This window comes from Sus scrofa, chromosome 2 (assembly GCF_054392235.1).
Source record: "Sus scrofa isolate SSC_HxYL_T2T_F1_AM1 chromosome 2, Sscrofa_HxYL_maternal_Yorkshire_Landrace_v2.0, whole genome shotgun sequence".
Taxonomy (NCBI): domain Eukaryota; kingdom Metazoa; phylum Chordata; class Mammalia; order Artiodactyla; family Suidae; genus Sus; species Sus scrofa.
Window position 1 is genome coordinate 32,433,047 of NC_139384.1, and position 19,389 is coordinate 32,452,435.

Sequence of the window (19,389 nt, forward strand, 5' to 3'; positions counted from 1 at the left end):
AAATAATCAAAACACTACTGACTTTCAGTTTCTCAGTCACATGTTAACTGAAATGATTGTGGAGATTTCAGTAGTTTCCTGTAGTTAAAACGTAGCAACCTTTTGCTTTTGTTAAAGGAAATGTATCTGTACTTCCTAGAAAAAAATTGCATTTTTGCTTTTACTTCTTGGTTCTTGATACCACAAATTCCAGTGTCATACACAAAAGGTGAAATGTTCATCAGCTGCTAGTCTGCTACCAGAGTAGAGTGATGGTAGATGAATAAGTGTAGTAATTCTTGCATTTTTCTTTTTGAATTATAGAATATGTTAATAAAATCATTATTGTTATTGGCAGAAACATTAGGCATAGAGACAGTTCTACATTTCAGAAAGAACTGATTGACTGTTCTCAGGATGCTCTAGTGGTATAGTGTTCTTAAAAGGAGAACTTGGAAATGGGACACTATGCCAGTAATAAAGCTGTTTTACTGTGTATTGGAAAATATTTAAATAAAACTCATTGCCAAACGGAAAAACAATCTCACTAATTGAGCAGCATTAGAAAATGGTCACTTTATAAAGCTAAAACTAATAATCCCCACTGTGTACGGTCTATTTAGGTTATAGTTCAGATCCTTGAATATCTTAAAGCTGTTTTCCTATTTGTTTAAATGTTATTTACTTTAGCTAAAAGTCACAACCATATGGTCTTCTATTACCACTTGTATTATAAACAGAAAAAGTACTTCTAGTGTAGGGAGAGGAATCATCAGATTGAAAGGGCTTGTTTATTGTAAGCTGCTGATACACTAAATCCTTATGTCATTTAAATAGAAGAACTGCCTAATAATGTCACTTATTACAACTGGGATATCTAAACAAGGGACTTGCTTTTTGCAGACTATAGTGATAAAAACCTGTGCTTCACTTCCATTTCTCAGCAACGGCTCCCAGGGTAATCAATCACGGCATACTGCTAATGCCTTGATTGCAGCTGATGCAGAGGAAATATGTTTACTTTTTTGCTAAAGTCAAGTTCACGGGGGAGATGACGTGACTTTTCATCCTATAGCTAACACAATTCTGAAGATAAATTTGACTTATTGTTTACAGTTCTGAGGTGTTGTTCTTCTGATGTTAACATTAAAGAATCATCTTTGAGGCCCCCACAACGTATTTTCTGATGTGTTCTCTCAACATTTTCAGATTAATTTGATCTTAGTTTAACAATAATATGTAGTTTATAAAACATTTTGTAGAAATGTATTTTATCTTAATGTATGTTTGAATATATATATATATGTATATAACTATTGGCATCAACATTTCTACTGAAACAGTAGCAAGTCTTGTGAAATTAATGTGCTTTGCTCATCTAAAAATATTTCAACCACTCAGAGTTCCCAAGTCAGTGCCCTCGCTGTGAATCTGGGGAGGCATGCATGCAATTCAGTAAAATGCCATATTACGTTTATCTTTATCTGCAAGTTTTATGAGACCTCTGCTTTTCGTTTACTTAAAAGTAATTGTAAAAACTTTTAGTTTACTTAAAAGTAATTGTAAAAACTTACCACGAAAACCAAAATTGTAACACTGCTGTTCAACCTAAGCATCCAAGGCAGACGCCAACTCTGATGGTAGTAAAGAGATGTGCTCCACGTGTCACCTGGCTTCCTAATCTGAGACCGTGATCTGCTGGAAAGCTTGTTGCTGACTGGGTGGAATATGTTCAAATGTCTTCTGAAATAAGCAACTAACTGAAGTTCTTGTGTTACCACTTTGGGTAATTAAAATTCTGCAGGTTTCTGTGACCCACTTAATCTTAGTTTATAAAAGCATTCTCACTCCGCTAAACTATTCTCTACTTAAAATAAGAATGGAAAACAGCAGGTATGCATGCTATAAGACAGTTGAAGATAGTAAATTAGCAGGAAGATATTGGCATTATAAGCCCTTGATCTGTTAGCCTATATATATGAGAGTGCTTTCCTCTTGGGTTAGAATTTTTGTAACTATTTTAAGAAAATTAGGAATTAATTTAGTTCAGCATAGCTAGTGCTTGCATCACCACTACACACCCATACAGAGCCAACAGGGAAAGGAAACAAAGTACTTAAAACTATAGGGTAACTTACCTAAGATGCAACTTAAGATTCTGATCTGTTTCCTGTACATTGTATGGATGAGACTAAGTAAGGTAGGATTAGAGAGACCTGTCATCTGAGCAGACTGGAAATTTGACCTACTTCCCTATGTAGAGATAGAGTAGGTCTGGGGAAATAGACTGATAGGGACTTCTGACCTTAACTGTAAATGGACCCAACCTCAAACCAATCCTAGCTTTCAAGCATCTTCTATAGTGAGGCTGTGCCTTAGGAGCAGCAGGAATCCCTGGACTTACAGGCTGGGAGAGAAGACTTAAATGGCCTTCTGGACGTTACAGGGGTGTGTAGATTTGCCAGACAATAACTTCACAACTTTCCTTTTATTAATTCATGCATTCATTAATTCCCCAAACATTACTTATTTATTTCATTTTTTTGTCTTTGTCTTTTCTAGGGCTGCACCCGCGGCATGTGGAGGTTCCCAGGCTAGGGGTCGAATCGGAGCCGCAGCCACTGGCCTACGCCAGAGCCACAGCAATGTGGGATCCGAGCCGTGTCTGCAACCTACACCACAGCTCACAGCAATGCCGGATCCTTAACCCACTGAGCGAGGCCAGGGATTGAACCCGCAACCTCATGGTTCCTAGTCGGATTCATTAACCACTGAGCCACGACAGGAACTCCTAATTCCCCAAACATTACCGATTGCTTACTGAGGTCCACTGTCATCTTAGAGTAGATGAAGTCCCTGCCTACAGTGTTATCCAATAGAACTTCCTGCAAAAAATGGAATATTCTATATCTGCAGTGTCCAGCATGGTAGCCACTAGGTACATGAGCATAGGAACCATGGCTAGTGTATCTGAGGAACGGAATTTTTAGTTTTATATAATTTGTAAAATTAAATAGTCACATATGTTACCAGTGGTTACCATGATGCACAGTACAGTTTTAGGAGTGGGTTGTCAAGCTAGAGGAACAGAAAAGGAATTACAAAATGGTGTAATAGAGCATATTTATCCAGTCTGGGATGGATGGGATTACTCTGTACTGGGGAGGTAAAAACAGAGTTCAGGTTCTAAAGGATAAGTAGGAGTTAGCCTAAGCAAGCAGCATATTCAGAAGGTCTAGAAGGGAGAATGCAGCACTGTGCTTTGGGCAGCTGCCAAAAACAAGTTTCTGTGCCTGGAACATATAGTCGGGAGGGGTGGGTAGTGAAAAGAGATAAAAATGAAAGGGTAAACAGGGTTCAGTTCCTTGTATGTCTCAAGCAGGGGAATAACATTACCATACTTAGATTTTTAAAGACCATCCTGATATTAGTATAGAATAATAATAGAGGATGGTTTGGAGTAGGAGACCAGAGGCAGGGAGACCAGTTAATAGGGTATAAGGCATAACGGACATAATGTTAAGAATGGACAGCAGTACAAAGTTTGGAACAAGATTAAGAGAATGTCTAAACAGGATTGGATGTTGGAAGGCTTGGAATAGAGTTTTAAGACAGACCCAAGCTTTTGGTGTTAGCAGTTGGGGTAAGTGGTACATTAAAATAAGGGGTTCTGGGGGAGATGTTAATTTGGAAAATGGAGAGAAGAGATAATTTTGAAGTAGTGTAGCAGCCTATAGAATAAGACTAAGATAGACTGCACTTTAAATGAATACAGTGGCAATTAAATTATTCTACGAAGTGGGAAAAAAACAAGGGCCTTCCAAAAATAACATCTGGAAGATATACTATTCCCTCCTTGATGTCCACAGTATGTTTTCATGATCTCTTAGTCAAAACAATGTTTTGATGCTCCTAGCCTTGAGTTCAACCTCACTTTTCATTTATGTATGTATTTATTTATTTATTTTTATTTTTTTGTCTTTTTTAGGGCCGCACCAGCGGCATATGCAGGTTCCCAGGCTAGGGGTCTAATTTGAGCTATGGCCGCTGGTCTTCACCAGAGCACAGCAACGCCAGATCCAAGCCGCCTCTTCGACCTACACCACAGCTCACAGCAATGCCGGATCCTTAACCCACTGATCGAGGCCACGGATGGAACCCGCAACCTCATGGTTCCTAGTTGGATTCGTTAACCACTGAGCCACGACGGGAACTCCCAACCTCACTTTTTAAAGATCTTCTGCTATTCTCTTATATCTTAAAATCCTCTCAAAAATGTCATCTGTCATCCACCTGCCTAATTGGCAGTTTTGTGTTCACAAAGCTATATTTCATTCTGAATAACTTCCAGGATATGAGACATTAACAGTTGTGGGTTTTGATGAATAAAACACAAGTAGGAGAATTGTCTGTCTATCAAAGACAATTATGCAACACAACTTTTTTTTATAAAGGCTTTAGTAACATCAAGTACAAAAAGATCTATATATGTTATTTTAATCATTTTTTGGAGTACAGACTTTTATACTCTTGATCTCCTATTTCTAGTGCCATTTCAGATATAAATCAGTTTTCTAGCTGATCTCTATCTGAAGCAGTTATGCACTGGGGCCGGAGGAAATTGAAAAGAGCTGCAGAGATTGATCTATAGGAATAAAGCCATATAGGGATAATTTTGACTGGGAAGAATTATTTGAAGTCCCAGGAATCAAAGTTTGGTGGAAACTGGAATTCCCATTGTGGTGCAGCAGAAATGAATCCCACTAATATCCATGAGGATGCAGGTTCGATCCCTGGCCTCACTCAGTGGGTAGGGGATCCAGTGTTGTTGTGAGCTGTGGTGTAGGTCACAGATGCAGCTCAGATCCTGCGTTGCTGTGGCTGTGGTGTAGGCTGGCAGCTGCAGCTCCGATTAGACCTCTAGCCTGGGAACCTCCATATGCCACAGGTATAGCCCTAAAAAGCAAGCAAGCAAGCAAGCAAGCAAGCAAACAAACAAAAAAACGGTGGAAACTTATAGGAACATATTCTGTATAGTATGCATCTGATTTACTAACTTTTTCTGAGAACGTGGAAAAACTCATGTATTTACCAATATATTCTACTAGCCTTTCAAATACCCATGTTTCCTTAAGTTAGGCTCATCTTTTGGAATAGGAGAAACAGAAGGTACATTAGGCTATATTAATGAGAGTACAGATATAGTCTTGAAATGAGAATTTAAGGTGATTCTCAAGCTAATGTTAAACAAAAACAGATTAATAATAAATACTAATACAAAATACTAATCCAGAGATACTAAAATACTAATGGTTCTGCAGAAGTAAACGCTTCATAAGGAAGAACATAGGCATTTGATATTTAATAAACTGCTTAATAAAGATGCCTGTTAAAAGAATAAAAAAGTTAGTCTTTACCACATTTGGATGACCAGATGACATTTAAGAACAAAGTTTTAAAAACTGAATTTCATTAAATCAGCGTAACTAATATGAAGGCTATTCACAATTAATATATATTTTTAATTATACTGGATCTGATTCAAAGTCTTGGCTAGTACCAGAACTGTATAATTGAATATAGTGTAAAAGAAAAAAACCAAAAACATAACCAGAGTAAAACCACAAACATAGTTCACTTTGCAGAGGACTGGGTAGACTGCAAAAGAAACCAGGAACAAAGAAAGCCCAGCAGGCATCATTCATCCAGCAGCTGGAGCAACTGTTAAAAGCTCTAGCTAATATCTAGTGAGTGCTTATGGGTACTAGGAGCCTTATGTGTTACTTCATTTGGTTTTCAGAATATTTCTATAAGGCATTTATTAGTCCTAACTTTATAGATGAGATTGAAATAGCCTGTCTGTCTGAGGTGTTTAACTAGTAAGTGGCAGAGCTACAATTTGAACTCAGGACCTGTGGATTACATCTTAACCACCATCAAAACAACCCATTAGAGATTCCTTTCAGGCTGGATGAGGTTTTGAGTACTTAGGGAGAAGATGAAGGAGCTTAGCTTGCAATAGCTATGGGAATGAGCAAGTTGAGTCTTAGCCTAAGCTCTAAACCCACTCAGCAGGGAGATGCTCAATAATGAAAGAGAACCTGTTAGTAAAAAGCATCCCCCATCATTACCCTCACCCCAGAGCTGTAGGTGTAGCCTACTGGAACTTTTGTGTGAATTCCTCTTTGGTGATTATTGGCTATGAACCTAAAGTGGTACCTTTTTAAAGTATAGAATGACAGTCCCCAGGAATGATGTTGGGTAGGGTAGTAATAAATCAGAATTTAAAGGGGGGAGGGGAGAAAAAGAAGCTGGACTGCATAGAAATAGTATATTGAAATAGTGTGTTAACTGTGTTAAGCTTGGTCCTTATAAATGTTAATCCCTTTGTCCATGCATCTAGCATTTGGGAGCACGTCCATCCTGACTCCAGATATTATACTCAGGTAGAAAAATGTGGGCAAGAAGTTGTGGCAAGGAGAATGTCAATGAAAATGGAGTATTAGTGAAACTGTTCCTTGAGTTTTCTTTCAAAGATACTCATAATGGACATTTGAGACAGTCCCATTTTTCAAAATTAAAGATTAATGATTTTTCTCAGTCTTGTGTTCTTAAAAGCCTTTTTACTTGATTGACTTGGGATTTAATGATTCACTTTTTGACATATTTTTATTTTTGGTTTTGTTGGTGCATATAGGAAGGGTAAACCCCACCATTTACTGATGGGGTTTCTACTTTAGTTGTTGCATGAGTCAAGCAAATACTGGGTTTTATGAAATTCTTTTAGATCATAATTAATTATCTCATTTTGCATATATTCTCTCCAGTAGTCTGTATGTACAGCATCTTACTGTGGCTACATTTTGGTTATATAAGTTGTGATTAAAAACAATGTGCATTAACCACATAATGTTTCTGTAGTTTGACCTGTTCCTGCTTATATAGAAGATAGTAACATAAAAAGCAATTACTTGGGTATTGTTAGACTAAAATGTTATGAATGTACATTCATCAGATGGACTTTTTCCTGGGCAAGAAATTATGCATTCTATATTTCACATTCATCATTCTTTGAAATACAAAATCTTTAAAATGTGTGGAAAAATGAAATACTTTCATAGTTTTGATATACCTCTTCCGTTTGCTTTTGCCAACATAAAAGAGAAAAAAATCTCTTTATCTGATTGCTTTCATAAGATATTTGTGCCTCTCCTTTTCCTACATAATTCAGGAAAAGGAAAAAAAGGACTCCAGAAACTTTGCCCTTCTCCTTATTACCTTTATGAAGTTTTTTTTTTTTTAATAATTAATGTTTCCTTTACATTCATGGTCATTTTAAAAGAACTATTAAAGATGCTTGAGCAATAATAGAGCCAGTGCACACCCTGCCTTTGCTGGTTGTAAATTTAAAAATATCTGCCAAACAAAAGAGTAGTTAATTAAAAAACCAATCTGTTATTAGGATTTTCTGTTTTTTGAAACATTTGAAAGGTCAAACATACAAATACCTTCTTCCTCGGTCAGAACTTTTTCTTAATTAGACAGTCTGCTTAATCAAATAATAAATTAGTTGATTACAGTACAGTAAATATGTTATTTGATATTGTGGACTCTTTCATCAGATTTCACTTGAATCAAGCAAGGTAACACCTGTGGGTTGGTTCACAAAAGCTGCTTTTGTTAAATGGACACCCGCAGGCCATGAGGCAATTGCATATGTTGCTTGTACTATAAAGGAGGCACTTAACTAGACTTCAGTAAGTATGGCTGAGAACTGGAGGCTTGATTCTTTTATCTGGCCCTGAAATTAGGTTTTTATCATAGCTCAGGAAGTAACCTCTGACGTAGAAAAGAAAACCAAGAATGATTTAAAGACTCAATGCTTTAAAATTTAGCCCTAAAGCTAGCTAGCTACATTTGAGACCCTGAGAAAATTCAGGTTTGAGCAAAAGAAAAAATTTCTAGGTGGCATTTATCATAAACATGTTCATATATCATTATTCAGTGTTAGGCATTCATTCAGGTTGGCATGGCATATTTTGAAAAGTACAAAAGTGAAAGTAATCTATTTTTAAAAGTTTTGGTTATGAGAAGTAATGAACAAAGACATGGCATAGTGATTTCCATTTTTGGCCATTTGCAAAACATTTACTATAAATGTGTTTGAGTCATTTTCAACTTTAATTATAAAATTATAACAGCTTTAAAAAATACATTTTAAAAGTGTTCTTTAATATGTTTTATCTGTTAATATTTCATTATAATAATACTGCTATAGAATTATATAGAATTTTTTTCCTCTTAACCTGATTTGAATTTTGAATTTAGTGATAACTAGTAAGTTAATCCAACAGAGAATAACTGTATTTTGAATTAGAAAGGAAATTTTTGTTCTGTTCCTTGCCTCACTTCATACCAGAAAGGACAGGTTCTGTGTTTTGGCACATACCAAAAATGTCTTGTACTCTATGTTTGTTTAAATAAATGAGTTCCTAGCTAGACTAATATTTTAGTTACCCAGAGGTCTGGTGACAATACTGCTAATTGTAGTCATTTACTTGAATTACACGAAGAGGCAGAGCCTGCTATATGAATTGGAAGTTAGGGCCCTCCCTTTCCCCACTACCAAAGACAATTCTTTTTTAAAAAAGTTCAATAAAGCTCTTCCTAATCTGCATCATGGTAGACAGTGCTCCCTTTTTAAAAAGCAGAAGTATTACTGAAAGGGCCAAGGCATATTAAGACACATGTGTGCAAATATATATTTTTAAAAATTACTTAACTAATACATACTGGTCACAAAATGTAAATTTTGAAATACATAAATTGTTTTTTAAAGAAATATTTATATCTAAATACACCCTGTAAGTTATTTTTTTCACTGACTCTATGTTCATGTAAATCTTTTAGTCTTTTTTTTTTTTTTTATAACCAGCTGTCTGCTATTATGTAAGTAAACTATTTTATTTAACCTCTGCCTACTGAGGAATATTTACACTGTTGCCAATTTTGAGATACAAGTAATACCATAGTGAACTTCCTTGCTTGTACATAATTGCATGCTGAGTTTGGCAAATCTTTTCTAGATTTTGATAGAGAAAGGGAAAAACAAAACACACAGGTGATGCACTGAAGGGGAGGTAGAGGTGCCAAAGGCACACTTCTATTTACATCAAAAAATTTAGTTCTCACTAAAAGGAGTCTCTTCATACTATTATGAGGTATGCTAAAACAAACAAACAAACAAAAACCCAAGACTTGTATAAACTAGATAATTTGAACATTAGGCAATTATGGAATAACTGGTACTGAACTTGCCCTCCTGCCATAAAGAACTAGAAAACTGGACAAAATATGTTAAACAGTTGTTTTCAGACAATGCACAGCAGGCAGTACAAGACAGATCCCGAAAAGAGAGGGGAAACAAGGCAGGCCTTATACTTTCCCCAGCTTCTGCCTTAAGGCAGTTTTCAGAAGGCACAGGAGAGAAAATTCAAAGCACAGTGTCTTGCTGAGTTGAAGAGACAGAAATTAGAGCAGAAGTAAATTTAAGTGGTTGGAATTTATGCATCAAACCACCGGGAAGAAAAGAGCTACAGAATAATCTCTAGAAATCTACATAGGTTTTGGGGGCTGAATAACAAATTGTGCCTGCTTAAGGTGAAACTTAGAGACTGAGTAAAAAATACCTATTGGGGAACAGCTAAGCAATTCCCAGAGCTCACATGGGGCTGAGAGCCATTTGAGTTCTGACCAGCCACAGTGAAGATATCTCATTGAATATCCATAGCATTCAGTAGAGACCCTGGAATATCATGCCTTAGGAGTGGGCTAGAATAACCCTTACAGAGTACAGCATAAAAGAGTACACTCGACTTAACATGCTCAAAGAAGAAACAAGGCTTGAAAAGCATTAACTGATCCACAGCATAAGTTGATTCTCTAACTGCCTCCCAAAAAGGACCTCAATATTCAACACTCTTTAAAAAAAAAAAAAAAAAAAAAAGACAACAAAATCCACACAACAGATGACTGTTCAACTCTATCACAAAGTATTAGATATGTAAAGTAGGAAAATGTAACCCATAACCAGAGGAAAAATCAGTTAAATAGATCCAGAAGTGACAGAGATATTGGAGTTAACAGATATGTGCTCTAAAAACCAGTATTTTCATGGATCTAGAGGGTGAATACAATGAAGGAAGAAATGGTAACTATAAAAAAGAATCAAGTGAAATTTCGAGAGCATAAAAATATACGGTCTTTACAGGAGATTAGAAACCACAAAAAAAGATCCCAGACTGGGAAGAAATATCTGCAATACCTGTCAAAGGACTTGTACTTGGGGTATTATAAAGGGTCTTAAAATGAATGAGAAAAATCCATTTTAAAAATAGGCAAAATAATAGATATTTTACAAAAGATCCAAAAATAGGTGCATGGAAAAAAATGCTTATCATAAAAATGCAAATGGAAACCACAATGTGATACTGATAGCATACTGAAATGGCAGAGTTTTTTTAAACTGAAAATACCAAGGTTGTGGTGTGACAGGAACACTCATATGTAGCTACTGGGAATGTAAAACCCTCTAATTACTTTGGAAAAGGTAAGGTTAAACATACACTATCACCCAAAAATTCTACCACTATGTATTTACTGAAAAGAAATAGACTTATACATGCATGTTCACAGTTCTTTGTTTGTAATAGTCCCAAATTGCAAACAACTCAGATATCTACCAACAGGTTCATGGATAGACACTGATTTACAATGGAATGCTACTCAGCAGTTAAAAGGAATGAATGACTGATACATACAGCATGGATTAATCATTTATAAACTGCTGAACAAAAGTCAGACACAAAATAGTATGTGCTGTGCTGTCTCATTTATATAAAATTTGAGTAAAACTAGTCTTTAGTAAGAAAACATTGATCACTAGTTGCCTGGGACCAGATATAGGGTGGGAGGTTGACTAGACAAGGAAGGATCTTTTTGATAGAAATGTTCTATATCTGGTTGTAGTTGGTGGTTACATAGGAGTGCACATTTTTCAAAACTTCCTGTCAAAACTGAAAACAACCACATTTTACTATAAAGTACACCTCCATAAAATAGATTTTAAAGTGTATACCCTTACCCCATATCATAATTATGTATTCCAAAAGTGGAGTTAATTTCAAACAATTTTTTTTGAAAAAATTATGGGAAAACTGGGAAACTGAGTAATTGATAGTTAGGTCAATAGAGGTAAGTGCTTGGATTTTAAAAGACCCACATGGAGTTCCCATCATGGCTCAGTGGCAACAAGTCTGACTAGTATCCACGAGGAAGCAGGTTTGATCCCTGGCCTCACTCAGTGGGTTAAAGGTTTGGCGTTGCTGTGAGCTGTGGTGTAGGGTGCAGATGTGGCTGGATCCCACGTTGCTCTGGCTGTGGTGTAGGCCGGTGGCTATGGCTCCAATTCGGCCCCTAGCTTGGGAACCTCCATATGCTACAGGTATAGCCCTAAAAAGACCCACACTTAGGGGTTTTCAGTTTATAAAGAAGCTCTTTTTAGTTTAAAGGTACCACCAGTGATGAGGTTTTCCCTTGATTTGTATACTCTGCATCAGTGTAGAGGTTATTATCCCTTTACTGTGAATGGATGCATGGGTATTAGCATGTATGGGCTTCAGATAAGTAGGAGGTAGCATGTTCCATATTTGAACCTACTTCTATAAAATTCCAATAACAGCATTTTACAGGTTGTTCTAAGGGTCAAATGAGTTTGTTTTAATTAAATAAACCAGCAAACCATGTATACATAACTAGTTTGCACTATTACTCCCCTCTTTTGTTCCACCCCTTGCAGTTGAGGATGAGGTTTGGACAGCCTGGGTCACACTCCTCCAAAGGCTTCTGGTGATATATTTGGGGACTCTTAGCAGATCTCTTTCTGTACTTGTTAACTGTATTATACCACAGGTAATACTTCATAACTTTAGTTACTAAATTTGGAAGAAATTTAGGTGATTGTGCTTTACAAGAACTTCTACTTACTAATATTAACCACCAACAAATATTTGAGTTCCAACTTTGGTGTAGGTGCTTTAAAGAATTAAGATCATGACATGATTATTGTCTTACTGGCTTTTTCTGTTGTAAAATAATAAACACACAAAAAACTCAGGATGCAATATAATGTTATGATCCAGGGCCCCACGTAAGACAGACTTTATAGGGTAAGTGTACTGAATCAATGGGATGGGCAGAATAAGATCTTTCCGTGTTTCTTGATTTTTTTTTTCTTCTTTTGCCTTTACTGGTGTCCCTAACTTTATGACTGAATTTACTATTCAGATAGATAGATAGATAGATAGATAGATAGATAGATAGATGGATGAGATAAAATTTGGGGTCAGTGAAAAACATCTATCCAAATTTTATGGATACACGTTATGCTTTTGTCCAGATCCATAGAATGTACAACACCAAGAGTGAACTCTAAGGTAAACTTCGGACTTTGGGTGATTGATGTCAATGTAGGTTCACCAGGTGTAACAGATTCGCCACTCCAGTGGGGGATGTCAGTAACAGGGGTGGCTGTGCATGTGTCAGGGAAGGAGCTATAGGGGGAAATCTCTGTACCTTCCTCTCAGTTGTGTTGTGAACCCAAAACTGCTCTAAAAAATAAAGTCTTTTTAAAAAATAATTTGTGACACTTAAAAAAATTAATTATTTCTTATTAATCCTAAGGGGGATATTTCCTTCACATAAGTTTCTGAAGTAATAACCAGTCAGATGAATTGGGAAATTAATTCCTTCCCAGTAGATCATTTTGGTCTGATTTGTAGTTCAAATTTCAGAAACTGTAAAAAAAAAAAAAATCATTGTAATTTAAAAATTACTCTCCAGCAGCAATCTTTAAAAGTTTATATTGAATGGATATTAATGGGTAGCTGTCTCATCACAGAGGGCCTTTTTTTTGAGTAAGGTACTCTGTTCTAAATATGCTCAAGATTGTTACTGAGTAAAAATTTAAACTTATGTGATTTACCAGTTAATAATACACAAGACATACAGAAGATGGGATCTTTTCATTTACTAGAAGGTCACCATCATTAATTTTGCAACTGATGATTTTATAATAGGTCCTTCTAGTTCCTGATGGTCATTATTGAAGTATAATGCATTGAAGATATGGCCTGTACAAAGGCAGAACAAGGATCTTAATTAGAATTCTGACAAGCCCACTCCAATAAAATGATGAGATTATTTGTAATTGATGTCACAATCAATTACCATTTAGTTCATCATGAGCATTCTAATAGGTCTGGCCTGGGTATTGGCCCCAGGATGTTGCTGAGTGAGTTGCTGCCCTGCTTATGCTGTTATTGAGACGGGAGGGCACATTTTCAGTCAGCATCCTAATGACCTCTTTTGAAGTCTATTAAATTAATGACCCTGTCACATTGTTTTGATCTCTTATAACCTCAGTTTGGGGTTTGTGTAACAAATTAATGTTTGGGAACCCTGTGGCAAAAAAGATAGGTCTTAAGTTGAAACCTGAATACCACTTACTAATATATAGTAAGTTATTTTATTGTGTGAGAAATAACAGCAAAAATGCTGAATGGATTTTTATTTTATGAAAGAGAACTTTATGACATTTCTCCCTACCTCCGTAAGACATGATTTTTATTTAGAGTTTCCAGATTGGTTTCTTTCTTTTTTAAAGAGGCTGATTTCTTTTCTAATTGTAGGTGCCAACAGGTCACGTTTGGTTAGAAGGTGATAATCTACAGAATTCTACAGATTCCAGGTACTATGGACCTGTTCCATATGGACTAATAAGAGGACGTATCTTCTTTAAGGTACTACTGTTTTCTGTTTAAAATGTAGCTCTCATCTCTGAGCTAGAGGGAAAAACACACAGTTTCTTTCAGAATGAACTTTGAAATCTTAAGGCTGTCAATGGATTGTTGCAATGACTACATTTTATGAACACACTGGCCTTCATAGCTATAAACATTACCTCTTCCTCCATTGTGACAAGTAATTGAGAATAATTTTTTTTGTTTGAAAAGTAAAGTTTCTACTACCTTAGTTGTAGTATAAGAAGCTTTTTTTTGAGTCTCCAAAAATTTTCTCTTATTGCAACTTTTCCAACCTTATTCATACTTAGGGCATATATCAATATGCATTTGCAGAAGGGCAGCCTAGAGTCCAACCAGCTGTAATGCAGGGATATCCCAGGTAAGTACAGGGAGTAATGCACTTGTCATGGTTGTAGTAAATCTATGAGTCATAGTAAGGATTATTTTTTCATTTGCTTTTTCTTCTCATCACAAACATAGGAGAAAAACAGACCTCAACACGTGGTGCTGCTGGATAATTTATGGGATTTTTTTACACTTAAGCAGATTACAGCTAACTTTATTTGAGGCACACACATATTATTCATGTACTATACACATGTTATTTCTTGTATAAATGTTTCACAGTTAAATTAATTTTGAAAAACTTTTTTCCAGCTCAAGAGAAGTTTACTTTTTAAAGTCTTATTTTGATGTAGAAATTTATTCTGACTGAAGAACGAGGAGAAAGTGTTAAATTATATGGCAGAGAGAATGAAAAAAGGGACTATGATATAATGCTATAAAATCACCTTTATTAATTGTCTTCAATCACATTTTGATTTTACAGATTTGGCCTCTGAGTGATTTTGGATTTCTGCGTGACAGCCCTAATAGCTACAGATTTTCTGATGATTAGCAAGCATTTATTCTTTTGATTTGATTATTGTCTTCTAAGTGAATTTATTATTGTCACTGAAACCCTGTACTTACTAATAAACTATTTGCTATTCAGTTATAGTTATTTTTAATTGTTAAATATAAAGAGTAAATAACACATACTCTGTAAGGTATATTATTCAAGATACATGGATAAAAATTATTCTAAAATAAGTTATCTAAATTTTATGATACAGAAATATTTTTAGGGGTAAAATTGGAACAACCTCACTTTAAAATTTGTGCTTTTACAGGCATAATGAAAGTAATTTACTACTCTTGAATATGCTTCATACTTTGGCTACATTTACAAGGCAGAGTAGTAACTAGTCTTATAAGTCTAAACCAACAAAATAAATACCAAGAATTTGACCTAATAAAAATCTGCTAAGTCACATGCTTGGTTCATTCATTTGAAATAGGGAAGAAAGTTTCAGTGATTCCATAAAGGATTCCTTAAAATTTTTTAAATGAGTTCTGACTTATACTGTACAAAAGAATATTAAATTTATAGAAAAATAAAATCTTTACAGTCTACTATAATCAATAACAATACATTATAAAAGTCTATTTCATCATACAGCAATGCAATGGCACGTTTTCTGACCCCAAGACTATCCTTCTTGGCAGTTACCATTTTGTGGCCTTTATTTTTTTGAAATAACCTCATGAATATTCATATTGAGACTTCATCATGGCAGAGGTAGGCTCACATGTTATTCACAAAGACTAACTTAATTCTGATGACCTGAGAATTTGAGATAGTTGTACAAAAGGCCTGTAATTCTAACAGCTAGAGATATCATGTTACTTCAGAAACTTAGCAACTGTAAAGGAGAATGATGATACTATGACCCATCAAAAGAAGAGACATGCTTATATGAAGAAAGAAAAACCCTTACTTTGGAGAAAATGAACCAGTAATAAAGTTCCCAGATGGGAATTAACTAAATAAAATTTGTGATCTACAAATAAAAATTTTAAATACATATATAAATAATGAAATTAATTTTCTATTAATCTGGGTGGCCTTTGCTTGACAATATTCTATTTTCTCTGCAAATCATAGAGCTGACAAAAAAAGAATCCTACTTTTTATCAGCTTTATACATTTGCTTGAATGGACCAAGGTGGAGTGGACTCTCCTCCATGTGTCTGAATATACTAAAGGATTCTACCTACTGACCAATTTCAGTGACAATGAAGGAGTTCTATGATTAGTGAACATGTGTCACAAGAAATCAGTGTGACTTCTTTTGCTTCATCCTTGGAAACAATGTATTTCCCACCACATCGGCAACTTAGAGAAAAGGAGTGATCACCTGCAAAAAAAACAAAGAAACATTTCCAATGTTTACAGGTAATTACTTAGTTAACACTTTAAAAAAAAAAAAAACCTGCAAAATAAAAGAAGCTCAGTCAATATAAAATATATTTAAATTAAAACTTGAAAAAAATTCTTGTATGGGACAGTATTTCTAAAAATCTTTACTTATAGAGGTGATGGATTGAAGTTATGAAACAACAGGCTGAAGAGAACAGATACGCAGAAGCAACCAATGAAATCTATTTGAAGTCTCCTGTCTTCTTAAGATTCATATAAACTTCACATTCTTCTGAACAGTGTGTTTATCTAAAGTATTACTGTGAAGGAAAAACAAAAATAGCCCTAACCTATCTTACTATAAGGAGAATGCTTTGCCTGCAGTACATCCTTTTAGAAAACACTGCTCACTTGACTGTTTATCAAGTTCAACATCTGAATACTGTCTGTTCTGGTATTACATTATTTCATGAATCCTGACCCAAATACATAAACACACACTATGGTGTTCCTTCTGTGGGGGCTGTGTGTGTGTAACTGTTCATTTGTTTGTTACTTACAAATGATTTAGGAACCAAAAGGACAATCACTGAAGTAAGATGCCCAAAGGAGATAATGTGATACAACATTTCACCTATTAGTGGTGGAAGTTTTCTAAGTGTCATCTTCCTGGATAGTTGAAATGCTTGTCTTTTAGCTGAAAGAATCTGATCCATTGGTCATTCCATGTTACTGTCACCAAAAAGTAGCAAAAATAATTACTAATTACATTATTTTACTGTTGTCATTTAAAAAAAGCTAAGTGAAATGTCTCAAAAGACACGATTTCTCACAATCAAATATCTTCACTCAATTCTCAAACTTCCCATTTTTTAACACTTAGATTTCATCATATGCCATGAAAAAAGAAAAAGACAGAAAAAATTCAGTTGTCTTGTATTTGCCTCTAATCAAGTTCGGTCTTTGAAAAATTAGTAATTAAATAAGCCAACTTTACATGTTTATAAGTAAGAAAAACACCAATTCACAAAATGCTAAAATCTTCCTCATCTGAGCCAACATATCTATGTGGTAGAGCATGCTTTCAAAAGAGAATTGTTTTATTATTAAATTGTCTAAAAATGTACATATTCTAACCATTGGTTTTCTTAAGCCAAATCTCCCTCTTGTTTTTTTGCCACTTCAGTGAACACTGAGAAACAATGTGAGGTGACATGTGCCTGGTAAATGATGCAGAGGCCACCATGGGCTACTGTGGAGTTTTGTCATAGACGATTCCAAATGTTAATGCTGACTAAAAACTCACATCTTGTTAAATTTCTTCTTATATTATTCTGCTATCACTTAGCAAAGTGGTATCTTCACATAAATCATCATTTCAAAAATAGTGAATGAAGACAAAACAACCAAGTTGTATAACAGACTAACTGTAAGGGGTAAGAAAGGCTAATAAACTTCAATCTCTCAATAGTTTTTCAGATATGCCTTTTACACATGACAAAAGGCATAATTTCCTCCTGTTCTCATATCAAGAAGTTGCTAATTTGCTATATTTATCATATAGGATTTTATCCACTTTTCTCTTGTTCGGAATCTTCATCTTCCAAAAACAACTGTGAAGGAATCAGCAAATGATGTTTTTTTTTATTTGTCCAGTTGGTCACATTTTTTATTTAATTTCATCTGCCAAGGCTGCTTTTTGCAATTGCTAAGAACAATTAAAAACTGCAAATTCAAATGCAAAACTTACATGACCAGTTTTTAAATACTTCTGCAAAAATAATGGTGGCTTCATGAAGCTCTTGCTCAGCATTTTTTCTTAGAAGGATAAGGACTATTTCCATCTTTACAATTTAAAAAACCATTAAGTGAGTATCTAAGGACATCCTGTACTTTTAAGATTAACTGTAGGTGCTTATAATTAATTCACTGGCTATAGTTGGGATGCTTGTTTATCTTCTTCACTGTCAAGTTTACTTTAGGGAGTCCCGAGGACAATAACATTTATGATATTCCTGATGATTTTATGCTGTATATTTCCTTCAATATCTTGGCATTTTCACTTGTATCAAAAAGCCCATATACTTGCTGACTGAACAGATGCTTGAACCACTAAATCCACAGTCTTAATTAAAAATAAAATCTGAAACTAATAATTATAAACATTTTACTGAAGAAGAAAAAATTATAAAAATCAGTTTTCCCTGTTTTGATATCAAGAATTATTAGTAGACAAAATACACTGGTTGTATCAACTACAATAGGAAGAACTAATTTGTCTTAGATAAAATATAAATACACAAACATATACTGAGTGGTAAGCTGGCAATACTGTATTTTCAAAAAATATTCAACTGGACAGGTTTCTAATACATGACGTATTCTAATCTAGCCCCTTCACAAACAAGCAGAGTAACCAATGTCACTACTGTATTCTATTTTCATAGCGGCAGACCTTCCTGTTTATTCTGAGGAAACAAACTATCGTCAACCCTGGGAGCCCCAGTTACACAAAACCTCAAGTTTTCCAATCATTCACTGCAAAAAAGAATTTCTACTCTAGCGTTTTATTTCACAGTGCAGGAGCAGGAGCAGAAACAAAAACATGATTCTCCTAAGTTAAAACAGCTTGTGACCCAGCTTCCTAAGAAGAGCACCAAGTTAAGAATTTCCAATTAAAAATTATTCCAGTAAACTTGGTTTCAGAAAGGACAGGCTGTTTATCTTCTACTTATGCATTCTTATTAATTTTTACAAACCTCTGGGGAATTTGTACCCCAGGCTGAATAACAGTTACAGGATTAAGAGTATATAAAAATTCTAGAAAATACTAAGATTTCTTCATTTGCCCAGAGAAACACGTGGTTTTCATGGCTTCTGCTTAGAAAAAGTAACTTAACAAATCTAACCAAAGCAATTCACAGAACTAATCAGAAGAATGGAGAAATCAAGTTAGATTTGAGTTTTAAAATTCTACTAATGGGAAAGGAGACAACATAACTTCACAGTCGGTAAAGGGGAGTGATGGATTTTTCTTTTCCATCTAAGAAACAGTCAGAAAATGGGGTAAAAATCAAGCTCTGAGTACACGAGTATAACGTGTAACATTAAAAGCCCTGTTCTGACAACTTATGATTCCATATAAAGAGACAAAAATAAATAAAAATCCTAATAGGAATTAATCTCAAGTGTCAACAGAGGAAGGATGGAAAAAATTATCTTTGACTTTATTTTCCCTGTTACACAGATGGAGAATAAACCAAAAATTATAGTAGTTTAAAAAAGAAAAGCTTATGAAAGCTTAAA

General features: G+C 34.9%; 2 protein-coding genes across 17 annotated transcripts in view; one reads left to right on the plus strand and one right to left on the minus strand.

The window, feature by feature from the left end:
- IMMP1L (inner mitochondrial membrane peptidase subunit 1) overlaps nucleotides 1–14,834 on the plus strand; it is a 75,519-nt gene extending 60,685 nt beyond the window's left edge. For 6 of the 12 annotated variants that reach the window (XM_005661044.4, XM_013994453.3, XM_005661047.4 and 3 more), the window contains 3 exons: nucleotides 13,728–13,838; nucleotides 14,150–14,220; nucleotides 14,671–14,834. In XM_005661044.4, coding sequence (XP_005661101.2) covers nucleotides 13,728–13,838; nucleotides 14,150–14,220; nucleotides 14,671–14,683 — 195 coding nt within the window. In that variant the 3' untranslated portion in view covers nucleotides 14,684–14,834. 12 annotated transcript variants of the gene reach the window in all.
- The window catches only part of DNAJC24 (DnaJ heat shock protein family (Hsp40) member C24), a 61,662-nt gene continuing 56,888 nt past the window's right edge, over nucleotides 14,616–19,389 (minus strand). For all 5 annotated transcript variants that reach the window (XR_014837096.1, XR_014837095.1, XM_085011574.1 and 2 more), the window contains one exon: nucleotides 14,616–16,081. Coding sequence is in view for 3 of the 5 variants with exons in the window: in XM_085011574.1 (XP_084867700.1) it covers nucleotides 15,951–16,081 (131 nt within the window). In the remaining 2 variants the exon portion in view is untranslated. The remainder of the gene's footprint in view (nucleotides 16,082–19,389) is intronic.